At 39.7% G+C, this 13,595-nt stretch overlaps 1 protein-coding gene across 3 annotated transcripts in view; it reads left to right on the top strand.

Moving 5' to 3' along the window:
• The first annotated feature begins 3,389 nt into the window (after positions 1-3,389).
• The window catches only part of garem (GRB2 associated, regulator of MAPK1), a 133,075-nt gene continuing 122,869 nt past the window's right edge, over positions 3,390-13,595 (top strand). The window contains exons 1-2 of one of the 3 annotated variants that reach the window (XM_043688264.1): positions 3,390-3,693; positions 11,157-11,297. In XM_043688264.1, the coding sequence (XP_043544199.1) occupies positions 3,585-3,693; positions 11,157-11,297 (250 nt within the window). In that variant the 5' untranslated portion in view covers positions 3,390-3,584. The remainder of the gene's footprint in view (positions 3,694-11,156; positions 11,298-13,595) is intronic. The other 2 variants (XM_043688265.1, XM_043688266.1) reach the window with 2 other exon arrangements.

The raw sequence follows: 13,595 nt of genomic DNA, 5'->3' as shown, positions 1-13,595 counted from the left end.
ACAAGTTGGACTGAAGGGTCTGTTTCCATGTAGTACATGTCTATGACTTTTGTCATGCCAAGTTATGGGGATTGGGGACCACAAGTCATGAATAGATGTGGCAGGATGTCACAGCTTTGATCTGATCTGTTGATTGTGGGATTACTTAGCCTTATCTATCACATGCTGCTTTCACTGTTTGGCTTGTAATTAGCTCCACCAGATTGATGCCCCATTTTTGGGCATGTCTGATGCTGCTCCTGGCATGCTTGCCTGCACTCTTCATGAACCAGGGTTGATCCCCTGACTTGATTACAATGGTAGAGTAGATTATGTGCTCTGAGATGACAGATTGTAGCTGAATACAAGTCTTCTGCTGCTGATGGCCCAAAGTACCTCACGGGTGCCCAGTTTTCAATTGCTAGATCATTTAAAAAGCCAACCCATTTAGCGCAGTGCCATATGATATGATAAAGGATGTTCTCAACGCGAAGACAGGATTTCATCTTCACAAGGAATCAACAATGGTTACTTCTACCAGTACTGCAATAGATTCATGCATCTTGGCAGATTCCTTCTCATAGGCTTCCTCACCACCTGTCAGCAGCAGTGTCCTTTTTAACTTGGCCAGCTTGGTCACTATTAATGCTATTAAGTCAATCTTCCCAAAGGATATTAAAGTCCTCCACTCAATGTACATTCAGTGCTTCTGTCATCCTCTGTGCTTCTGTTAATGTGAAAGAAATCTGATTCATCACAAGCTGAGCAAGACAGTAGTAATAATCAGCATGAGGTTTCTTTGCTCACATTTGACCGATGCCATGAGACCTCCTGTGGTCCAGAGTTAATAACAGAGCAATTCCCAGTCAAGTGCATATCACTGATTGTGGGGTAGGTCATTGCCAAATATGTTGATTCTGGAGTCTGGGACATTGTCTGCAATGGATGATTCCATGATATGACTATGTTGGCTGTGTTTGACAAGTCTTTGACAGTTCTTTCAAGTTTGGCACTAGCCCCCATATATTAGTAAGGCGGAATCTGCAGCATTATTTCCAATACCTAGGTCAATGTCAGGTGATTCATCCAGTCACATTTATTTTCTTAAACTTTTGAGGGATTTAATATAACTGCTATTTTAGAAGACACTTAAAAATCAAGCACATTTCTATGAGTCTGCAGTTACATGTTGGTTAGATTAAGCAAGGATTTCCTTCCCTAGAAGGCTTTAGTGAACCATTTGAGTTTTTTGTGATCACTGTTACGTTAGTGTTTAATTTCCCATATATTAACTAAATTCCAATTTCAAATTAACCTAGGCTTCTGGATTACTAGTGATATTACCACAATGCCATTTGCTTTATGTCATAGTGAAAATGTTTGAATCTATAATTAAGGAGGGTATAAAAGGGAACATAAAATCTTAAAATAGTCATGTAAGCATGGATTGAGGATTGGTTAGCTCACAGGGAACAGACGGTAGGCATAAATGTGACCAAACTGAATTAGATTTGGATCATTTCAGAAAAGGGCAAGGCTGAGCCAGGAATAAAAGTTCTAAACTGTAAACAGGCTAATTTTACTAACATATGATTTGACCCAAGTGGACTGGGAGCAACTACTTAATCAGTGGGAGGTATTCTATAAGGCACAAGTGAAGAGTGTAATGGAATACTCCTCGTTTGCCTTGCTAAGTGTAGCTCCAACAACACAAGATGATTAACACTATCCATGACAAAGCAGCCCATTTGATTGGCACCACAAACATCCAAATCCTCTACCACTGACACTCAATGTGTACTATCTACAAGATGCACTGCAGAAATTCTCCAAATGTTCTTAGACGGAACCTTCCAGACCCATGAACACAACCATCATTAAGGATGAGGGCAGCAAATATTTTGCAACTCACCATCCTAAGAAAGATACTGTTGTCCCTTCACTGTGACTGGGTCAAAGTCCTGGAATTCCTTCCCTAATGGCTTTGTGGATCTACCTACATCACATGGACTGCAGTGGTTCAAGAAGACAGTCCATCACTACTTTCAATGGCAGATATGTATGGACAGTGAATGCTAGCTCAGCAGTGACGCTGACTTCCCATAAGTAGAAAAAAACGTTGACCATTAGTTAACCTGTGTCTTGTATCTGTGGGTCGCAAATAATGTGTAGTGATGAATTTTAAAAAGAAAAATAAGGAAAATCAATGCAAGGTATTTGAGTGTTTGAGTCAATAAGCATTGGCCCATATTACTTCCTTTCTGGATCACAAACCTATCCCAAATAAGAGTGAAACGCACACCTTAAAATCACAGAATTGTTGCTGTACAGAACCCATCGTGCATGCACGAGGTTTCCAAACAAGCATCATGAGGTCAATAAAAAAAAATGGTTATAACACTTAATATTATTTCATTTGCATTTCTTTGTTTTACTAGATCATTTTGATTTAGCAAGAATGTATATATTGCTGAAGAAAATTTAGATACAGTACTGTACGCTAAAGAATTTCCCACTTAGTGATTTGGGTAATAGCCGTTCATTTTCAAATTGACCCAGATTTCAAGAAATGGGTAAATAATTCTAAATAGGTAAATAGAATGATTTACAGCTAACAAGAAATAGCTGCGTTTCCAAACATTGCAGTGTTGAATCGTAATGACCAGTAACGAAGTTAGCTCTCATTTTAGTCTGTGCAGAACTGAACCATCACTAGTTAAACTGTCGTACTATTTATTCTTCTTTCAAATTACAGCTTAAGTTTGCGTCAAATCAGAACAAGTCTGATTGTTTCCAGTACTAATAAAAGCTGACTCACCGGCTCCACCCTTGATGTGGACAAACAACTTAAATGCTTCTGGAATAAAATTCAAACATATGAAAAAGATTCACTAATATCAGCAATTATAGAAATTAATTTAGCCGTCCAGTTGACTTACAAGTACAAGAACACATGAAGACACCTATATCTGGGCTATTTGGAGAAAACACGGCAAGAATAAACAGCAACTTAAAACTCGAATTTATAACCTAGATAAACGCAATAACCATTAAAATTGACATAAAGGAATTTGGAAAAAAATAGACCAGAAAACCAAGACCAAAAAAAACAGAGAAATGTTGACGCCTCTACCAAAATACAAGCGTATTCAATTTTGTGTAAAAACCTCGCGTTCAACGTAATATTATCATTTTTAAATCCTTTAGCTGAGAAGGGTGGGATTGAACCGGGCGGGGTGTGGAAGGAATGAGATGTTAGTAACGGGGAGGTTGTACTGGGTGAGGGGCTGCAGTTTGGATCTTTGCAGAAGGGACTTGCGGAGGCGGTTTGTGTGATGAGAGGGTGATTCGGGAGTAGGGGGAAGTGTCGGGGGAGGGGCCCGCGTGGGAGTGGAGCCAGGATGGGCCGATGTTGCTGCACCATTCTGTCGTCTGCTGCGAATGGCAAGTCGGCCGCTTCCCGGAGCGAAGTGTGTGACTCCTGGTAATGGCGCTGCGGGAGTCCGGCAGCAAGCCCAGCTCGACAGCAGTGCAAGCAGCCGCAGCCCAGCCCCCGGGAAAACCTGCGGTTGAACGCCACCCGTCTCCGCCCGAGGTCGGGCGCCATGGAGACACTGAGCAGCACCAGGGAGATTGAGTGGAGCGGCGTGTCGAGGCCGCTGGACCTGCTGGTCAGCACCTACCGGTTACCGCAGCTCGTCAAGCTGGAGAACGGTGAGAAAGCTCAGAGTCCGGGCCGGGAACTGGGTAAAGAGAGGGCCAAGTCTCCACCCGAGGTCAGGGGCCCCTCGCAATAATAACTGAGGTTACCCTGTCGAAATGTGAACCACAATCATTAAAACTTTAAAAAAATTCTTCAAAAAGATCGGACGTGGGATCTGTTTGATGCAGATTTTATCAGGGCTTGTTGCGCAGTTTTCAAATTGCCTGGTTTGAGAATAATAAATTGAAACAATAACTTCAAAGTGCATGATATGAAAGTTGGATCGATATGTAAACTTTTATATTGATTGTGAATTTTTGACTGGAAACATCGTGTTGTAGTTGTAGGAAGGACTTGAGTAACTTTTATATTTGCTTGTTTCGTTTTCAAATTCTGTGTAGAGAGACGATTTATCTTTTAGCAGATTTGTGGTCAGCGCCGGTCACGACTTATGCGTTCCTGGAAATCATGAGAAAGTTTTTCAGAAAGTCTATCGTCAAATTATGAGATATATTCAAATGTTTTAAAGTCGTAACTTCAGTTGGTTTGCCGAATGGTCTGATATAATTCGCAGGATATTTGGTAACTGAACCAAGTATTGGTTTTCTAATAAATCAGTGTATTGCAGTCCAAAGGTGCGAGGTAGTCTGTGCCGGAAGTGAACGTTGTTCCGTATTCTGTAGATTTTTTTTCCCCCTCTGCCTTATTGTTTACGGATGAAGCATAATACTATCGCATGTCCCAAATAACTCTGCAGTTCTAAATGTGAATTTAGTTAAATTCCTCTTGAAACAGTGCGATGGTTGATCAACTGAAAGTATACGCATATCACTTTAAATCCAGTCAGTCCAAGCTCAGAAGATTGAAGTGGTGAGGTGTTTCTGTAAGTCTCTTAATCATTGATAGTAAAATCAGTGTATTATGTAGGAAACAATTATCTTGTCAAAGGCAGTTACTGTACTGGATAAAACCAGCATTTGTATTATATTACACATTAAAATGTTTTAGTTTGAAGTTATATTGATTTTTATTTATTCTGTCTGTGATTCTGAGACTGAACAATTTTTTTGTTCTACTTGAACTAAAAGTCTAAAGTTCTGAAGGAGGATAAAAGTATTCAAAATTGAATCTCGGTCCTAATTCATGACTAAAATGTAATAAATAGTGACAGTGATGTAAATTATTTTAACAGTTTTGCATTTGACATTATAGCAAGTAGGAACAACAACAGAGTACTGTGGACGATATCACTCTGAAATAAAAAGTTTAGGAGAAATTTAAGTCGAGCAGCACCTGTGGAGAGAGATGAACGGTGTTTGTTTCAATTCCAAAGTTATTGCCAACGTTATAGTAAGGTTAAGTACCCAATACTGTCTTAGCCTGTTAAAATTCCCATGAATCCTACAATAACAATGGAAATTCACTTATTCAGTATGTATAAATTAGTGGCCTAATAGTTATAGAGTCATACAACCCAGAAACAGACCCTTTGATCCAACCAGTCCATGCTGACCACAATCCCAAACTAAACAATGGCTATATCCCTCCAAACTTTTCCTATTCATGTATCTATCCAAATGTCTTTTAAATGTTGTAATTGTACCCACATCCACCACTTCCTCAGGAAGTTCAGTCCACACGTGAACCACCCTTTATGTAAAATAAAAGCCTCTAATGCCTTTTTTAAAATTTTTCTCCTCTCTCCTGAAAAGCGTGCCCCAAAGTCATGAAATTTCCCATCTTAGAGAAAAGTCGGCTACCATTAATTCTGTTTATAGGCCTCATTATTTTATAAACTTCTGTCAGGTCACCTCTCAATCTACTATGCTTCAGTGGAAAAAAGACCCAGACTTTATAATTCAAACCTTCCATATCTGGCAACATCCTGGTAAATCTTTTCTGAACTGTCTCCAGCTTGATAATATCTGTCCTATAACTAGATGCCCAGAACTGGATACAGTATTCCAGACAAGGCTTCATCAATGACCTATATAACCGCAACATAACATCCCAACTCCTATACTCAAAGGACTGAACAATAAAGGCAAGCATGCCAACGCCTTTTTAACCAGTATGTCTATATGTGACGGAAATTACAGTGTGCAAGCAGAATATATTTGTTTAGAATGGCATCATGGTCAACACGGACATAGTGGGCCTGTTCCTGTATTCTACCCTGTTTTACTGGATTTGAAACTCTTCTCAGATGCTGCCAGGTGAGAGTTTCTGCAGCACTTTGTGTTTATGTCAAATAGATATCCTGATTCAGTGTTAAATATGAAACACCGTCCCATTTCCTTTTCATATTTTTGGAGTACTTTTGATATATTTGAGGGGGGGTGCGGTTGGAAGGATTACAGATAGTTTACTCCAGAAGAGTACTAGTTGCTTTAGATAACTCTCTAGTTTCAATAAGTTTAGCTGGGAAAGGGTGTAGTGTGCCTAAGTATTCTTGTAAACAAAAGGTTATGTTAAAAAAAAGTCAAGAAATGGAATTCAAGTAGATAGCTCTTGCTGAAAGCTTTTCTTGGTGTAAAAACAATGGAGGCATTTGTACTATAAATTCTATGCAGCCTTTTTAAGGCCTAATGGATTTTTAAAAAAATCTTTGACAAATGTATTTTCAAACAGTAGAGGAACCAGCTCAGTAGCTGCAAAAGGAATAGTCTGTGATTTAAGCCAAAATTTAAGCCAGGTCAGCATAAAACTGGAATAATTAACAGTTTGAGATATACAAATGTTTTGTAATCAATTTAAAGTTATTTTAAACAGTTTATATTGGGAATGTTTATATATTTGGGCAATCCATACAGAACATTTTCAGAACTGAATCAGTGGTTTCTGTGAATCTAATCTGTGTTTTCTCAATGTTGCAGTTTATATCTGAGTCCAGTTCTTTATCTATATGCGGTTTTATACAGACTAATAGAAAGCAGAGTTGAACTGTTGGGCCCTTCATCTTTTCCAGTTAGATAAAAATGAATAGACACATCTGAAACTGTACAGTTGTGAGATTCAGCCTTATAGCTGAAGTGATGAACTCCAGTTCTGGGATCACAAATTTGGAATAATGATCAAGACTGTGCAGTATTGTCATTATGCAGATATCAGTTGTGTCGTATTATTAAATATAGTTTGTTTGACATTATGTAGAGTTCAAAGTTTGTGAGAAGATTTGTAGCTCGGGTGCTCGTTGCTGTGGTTCTGTTCTCCGAGCTGGAAGTTTTTGTTGCCAACGTTTCGTCCCCTGTCTAGGTGACATCCTCAGTGCTTGGGAGCCTCCTGTGAAGCGCTTCTGTGGTGTTTCCTCCGGCATTTATAGTGGCCTGTCCCTGCCACTTCCGGTTGTCAGTTTCAGCTGTCCACTGTAGTGGCCGGTATATTGGGTCCAGGTCAATGTGTTTGTTGATGGAGTTGTGGATGAGTGACATTCTTCTAGGAATTCCCTGGCTGTTCTTTGTTTCGCTTGCCCTATAATGGTAGGGTTGTCCCAGTCAAATCCATGTTGCTTGTCGTCTGCGTGTGTGGCTACTAAGGATAGCTGGTCGTGGCGAGTTGGTGTTCATGGATGCGGATCGTTAGCTGTCTTCCTGTTTGTCCTATATAGTGTTTTGTGCAGTCCTTGCATGGGATTTTGTACACTACGTTAGTTTTGCTCATGCTGGGTATAGGGTCCTTCGTTCTGGTGAGTTGTTGGCTGAGAGTGGCTGTTGGTTTGTGTGCTGTGATAAGTCCTAGTGGTCGCAGTAGTCTGGCTGTCAGTTCAGAGATGTTCTTGATGTATGGTAGTGTGGCTAGTCCTTTGGGTTGCGGAATGTCCTCGTCCCGTTGTCTTACACTTAGGCATCAGTCCCAAGCAGCTCGACGAACAGAACCACAGCATTATCTAGAGTACTGATACTCAAAGTAAATAGGAAAGTATATTTTGTAAAGAAAAATAGATTTCCAGTAATTGTATTTATATTTTCCTGCTGGAGCCATGACCTGAACAGATGATAATTTCTCTAAATAGAAATAATAGAAAACAAATCAATGACTTGCATTGAATTGGTTTGGTGATATCATTTAAACTTCTATCTGCTGAAATTGCTAATATCCTAATGCATTTTCCTAGAAGTAAATGCTGACCTCTGTGACAAACCCTATGGAGTCATAGAGATTTACAGCATGGAAACAGACCGTTCGGTCCAACCCGTCCATGCCGATCCAATCTAAGTCCCATCTGCCAGCACCCGGCCCATATCCCTCCAAACCCTTCCTATTCATATACTCATCCAAATGCCTCTTAAATGTTGCACTTGTACCAGCCTCCACCACTTCCTCTGTCACACACTCATCACCCTCTGCGTGAAAAAATTGCCCCTTAGGTCTCTTTTATATCTTTCTCCTCTTACCCTAAACCTATGGCCGCTAGTTCTGGACTCCCCCACCCCAGGGAAAAAACTTTGTCTATTTATCCTATCCACGCCCCGCATAATTTTGAAAACCACTAGAAGGTCACCCTTCAGCCTCCGATGTTCCAGGGAAAACAGCTCCAGCCTGTTCAGCCTCTCCCTATAGCTGAAATCCTCCAACCCTCGCAACATCTTTGTAAATCTTTTCTGAACCCTTTTCAAGTTTCACAACATCTTTCCGATAGGAAGGAGACCAGAATTGCATGCAATATTCCAACAGTGGCCTAACCAATGTCCTGTACAGCCGCAATATGACCTCCCAACTCCTGTACTCAATACTCTGCCCAATAAAGGAAAGCATACCAAACACCTACTTCACTATCCTAACTACCTGCGACTCCATTTTCAAGGAGCTGTGAACCTGCACTCCAAGGTCTCTTTGTTCAGCAAAACTCCCTAGGACCTTACCATTAAGTGTATAAGTCCTGCTAAGATTTGCTTTCCCAAAATGCAGCACCTTGCATTTATCTGAATTAAACTCCATCTGCCACTTCTCAGCCCATTGGCCCATCTGTTCCAGATCCTGTTGTAATCTGAGGAAACCTTTTACGCTGTCCACTACACCTCCAATTTTGGTGTCATCTGCAAACTTACCAACTGTACCTCTTAGGCTATATTAGTTTGCAGGGAAGGCTGCAGAACCCTCTGTAGTTATGCAGATCTTCCATAGAATACCAATGTTAGTTATTCACTTTTGTTTGTTAAACCATTCAGCAAAATAGTATATCTAATTGAAAGATTTTAATTCTCTCAAGTATGTCTAAGACAATTTGCATACTTCAGTAGTTAGAACTTGTTTTAAGTCTGAGGTTAACTCAGCTGCTGGTCATTGGTTGATCTAATCATGCTCAAATGTGTTTGGTCATGCTTTCTTTTGTGGGTTATCAGGAATTTGCAGGAAATATCATTAATGCAAGTTGCCAAAAACCTTCCATGAAAAGCTTCAAAATGTGTTCATTCGGAAAATATGAGCACTTCATTTCATGTGTGTCGGACTTAGTTTGTGTGATAAACATTTTGAAACTTGTTAAATTTATCTGTTCAAAAGGAATTTTTGTTTTGTTAAATGGGAGATGTTTGAAGTGATTTAGAACTTTTACTTGCTTTTACATTAAAAAAAAATCTGTAGAAAGATGGCAAAACAATAATGTACAGCCCAGAAGTGAACTGCATTAAAGGCATGAATTGGGGTGGGATGGGTAGATCTAGTATGCTTACTTCTGAGATAGGATACCTTGGTTCGTGTTCCATCTATACCAGAGGTGCGTAAATAATGTTTCTGAGCAAGTTGTTTAGAAGATATCTTAAAAGCATGTTGGACCTTCATGAGTATAGTGCATTAGTCATGATGTGACTAATTTAGTCAGTAGCAATTATTGCAGGTCCCACTAAATGGTATAAAGTTAATTAACTGTGGTTATTTGGAATATTTGTGCATTATCTTTCGTGGTTCAGTCCTCCATTAGGGCAATTAGGAATGGACATGAAATGTCAGCCCAATCAATGATGCCCACATCCCATGAAAGAATTGAAAAATAAAATCCACAGCCAAAAATGAATTACTTTTTTGTTAGTCACTTTAAGAAAACATACCAGTTCAGCATGTTGCTAGTTTATAAAGGTTGCTATTGTTAACAGAATTATATAATTCTGAAGAAGTACTAATATGAACTGGACCTGTAAATTACAGATTGCAGCAACTAACTTCTGTAAAAATTGGGTTGTGGTTTGCCTTCACCTGGCTGTTCTGCACTATGTAAAAGCTGTCAGAATGGAAGTACGGCTTTGTGTATCTGAATGAGCCCTGATTGGAATTCCCTGTCAGAAATGTTAGTGTTTTTGCATTGTGTAGCAATCTGCTTGTGATTGCCATTCCTTGGAAAACATATTCCAGCTTCACTATATCTACTGTTGAATCTTTTTATGAACCTCCACTAGATAACTCCTTAAACTTTTAAATTTGAGGTCAGGTTTTCACACTAAAATGTAAGAATGATACTGGAGAGCTAAAATAAAGAAATTGTTGAAATATTCATCTGATCTCTGGGAGAGGAAAACAGTTAATGCTTCCCATCTGGTGTGAGTGTTCAGAATTGAAGGAAAGGTAACAAAAACAGAAATTACTGGAGAAATTCAGCATGTCTGTAGCATCTGTGGAGAGAAAGCAAAGGTCCGTGACCCTTTTCAGATATGTGATGGGCTTTATGCTGTTAAACTGGGAAGCCTTCAAGAAAAATAAAAGTGAAGTTCAGGAATAGAGTAAAAGGTGGGAGAGATGAAATGACAAGGATGTCATGAAATATCGTAAAGAAACAACACATTTGTTCAGTGACTGACAGCATCATGAATAGTTTTATCTGAAGGAGTTAGTCTGAATATTACATGTTTATTTAGTAACCAGGATGGAATATCAAGTGTTACTGTAATTACAGTAAGAGACTTGTATATTTAAATTTATTGACCTTATTTTGATACATTTACTCTTATTGGGCACATCTTAAGCTGATGTGTTTTGCAATTCCTGCCTGAGTCTTCCAGGGCAGAATGAAGATTCGGTCATAAATTTCTGATGCAGATTTCAACTTGAGCTTCTTAAAATATTACTTTTTTTAAATAAAAGGAAACAGAAATTCGTAAGATTATAAAGTGATATTTGGATGCATATAATTTGAATAAACTAGAGGACATAAATACAAGAGTCACAAAAAATCAATAGGGGATATGGTCAAGCAGTTTCTTCTAAAAACTGGTTGAATGTGGAGCAAGGAGCATTTCAAGAAAATAGCATGGATATATTTAAGGGACAGCTTAGCAAGTGCAGGAGAGAAAAGGAACAAAGATTATCCACATTGAGTTAGATGGAGAGCAGTGGCAAGGAGCTCTTGTAGAACATATACATGGCATAGATAGTTTTGACTGGTCTATTTACGAGGATGATTGTCATTTGTAATATCTTCCAATTATAAACAAGCATATGCGTTTTATCTGTTGTCTTTAATAAAAATTAAATATTTTTGTAGGGGAAACTGTGGAAGGGATTCGTGAAAATGATTTGGTTTTACTTCATTCCTGTCGTCAATGGACAACTATTACTGCTCACAGCTTGGAAGAAGGTCACTATGTGATAGGACCAAAAATAGAGATTCCTGTTCATTATGGAGGTAAGACTTGAATAAATAAATTATTGTACCAAAAAAGCTAATCTTTTTGGGAATAATGTCATATGGCGGCATAGTGGCTCAGTGGTTAACACTGCTGCCTCAGAGCACCAGGGACCTGGATTAAATTCCAGCCTCGGGCGACTGCCTGTGTGGAGTTTGCACATTCTCCCGGTGTCTGTGTGGGTTTCCTTCAGGTGCTCCCACATCCAAATTTGTGCAGGTTAGGTGAATAGGTCTAGGTGGGTTACTCTTCAGAGGGTAGGAGTGGACTTGTTGGGCCGAAGGGCCTGTTTCCACACTGTAAGGATTCAAATTTTAGGAGAGCACGGTGGCACTGTGGTTAGCACTGATGCCTCACAGCGTCAAGGACCTGGGTTCAATTCCCGCCTCAGGCAACTGTGTGGAGTTTGCACATTCTCCCCGTGTCTGTGTGGGGTTGCTCTGGTTTCCTCCCACAGTCCAAAGATGTGCAGGTTATGGGAATCTGCCATGCTAAATTGCCCGTAGTGTTAGGTGCAGGGCTAAATGTAGGGGAATGGGTCTGGGTGAGTTGCTCCTCGGAGGGTCGGTGTGGACTTGTTGGGCCGAAGGACCTGTTTCCACACTGTAGGGAATCTAATCTAATCTAGTCAAATACAGGCATATATTTTTCATATTGTTGATGAAATGATCATCATTATTTCTTGATATGAGCAAAATCGAAATCTATTATACTTATAGCTGTGATAGCATATGAGCTACCAAAATGTTGCTTTTTTAAAAAAAAATAATTTTGAATTGCAAACAAAGCTTTTCGTGCCAGCACTGTTACCTTATTCACTACTTAAAACCTTTTAAAGCAAATATAATTTGTGTTCCCGAAGATGAAAAATTGTATGTTTCTATTGCACTCACCCATTATGGTACAGTTGAGTACATTGTTATATTTTATCTGCATTAAATGCAGAATAAATCTCTTTGAATCTCCTACACGTCCACACCTCCCAAATGGTAGGAGGATTCGTTGGCCAACAGAACTGATCATGTTACAATTAATGGTAGGGCGTTAGGTAGTGTTGTAGGACAGAGGGACCTGTGGGTCGAGGTACATACATCTTTGCAGTTGCAAAATGTCGACAAGTTTAAAAAAGCATTGAGCATGCTTGCCTTTGTTGCTCAGTCATTTGGGTGTAGGTGTTGGGAAGTCATGTTAAGGTTATACAGGCATTGGTGAGGCCTTTTCTGGAGTATTGTGTCCAGTTATAGGAAGGATATTATTAAGCTAGAGAGAGTTTAGAAGAGATTCACCAGGATGCATCTGGGTTTGGAAGGCTTGAGTCATAGGGAATCGCTGTGAATAGAGTCATAGAAAATAGAGTCACAGCACGAAAGCAAACCCTTTGGTCCAACTTGTTCATGCCGACCAAATATCCTAAACTAATCTAGTCCCATTTACCAGCACTTAGCCCATATCCCTCTCAACCCTTCCTATTCGTATACCTATCCAGATGCCTTTTAAGTGCTGTAATTGTACCAGCCTCCACCACATCCTCTGGCAGCTCATTCCATATACACAGCATCCTCTTGTGGAAAAAGTTGCCTGTTAAGTCCTTTTTATATGTTTCGCCTCTTACCCTAAACCTATGTCCTCTAGTTCTGGACTCCCCCAACCCAGGGAAAAGACCTTGTCTATTTATCCTATCCATTCCCCTCATGAATTTCAAAACCTCTATAAAGTCACCCCTCAGCCTCTGATGCTCTGGGGAAAACAGCCCCAGCCTATTCAGCCTCTCCCTTTAATTCAAATCCTCCTACCTTGGCAACATCCTTGTAAATCTTTTCTGAAACCTTTCAAGTTTCACAACATCCTTCTGATAGGAAAGAGACCAGAATTGCACGCAATATTCCAAACGTTGCCTAACCAATGTCCTGTACAGCCGCAACATGACCTCCCAACTCCTGTACTCCATACTCTGACCAATAAAGGAAAGCATATCAAATGCCGCCTTCACTATCCAATCCGGCCAATTTTGACAGTATTAGGCAAGAACTTTCAAAAGCTGATTGGGGGCAGATGTTCGCAGGTAAAGTGATGGCTTGAAAATGGGAAGCCTTCAGACGTGAGATAACGAGAATCCAGAGAAAGTATATTCCTGTTGGGGTGAAAGGGAAGGCTGGTAGGTATAGGGAATGCTGGATGACTAAAGAAATTGAGGGATTGGTTAAGAAAAAGAAGGAAGCATGTGTAAGGTATAGACAGGATAGATAAAGTGAATCCTTAGCATATAAAAGCAGTAGGAGTATAGTTAAGAGGGAAAC

Source organism: Chiloscyllium plagiosum, chromosome 4, assembly GCF_004010195.1.
Source record: "Chiloscyllium plagiosum isolate BGI_BamShark_2017 chromosome 4, ASM401019v2, whole genome shotgun sequence".
Classification (NCBI taxonomy): Eukaryota; Metazoa; Chordata; class Chondrichthyes; order Orectolobiformes; family Hemiscylliidae; genus Chiloscyllium; species Chiloscyllium plagiosum.
This window is presented reverse-complemented; position numbering and strand designations above follow the sequence as displayed.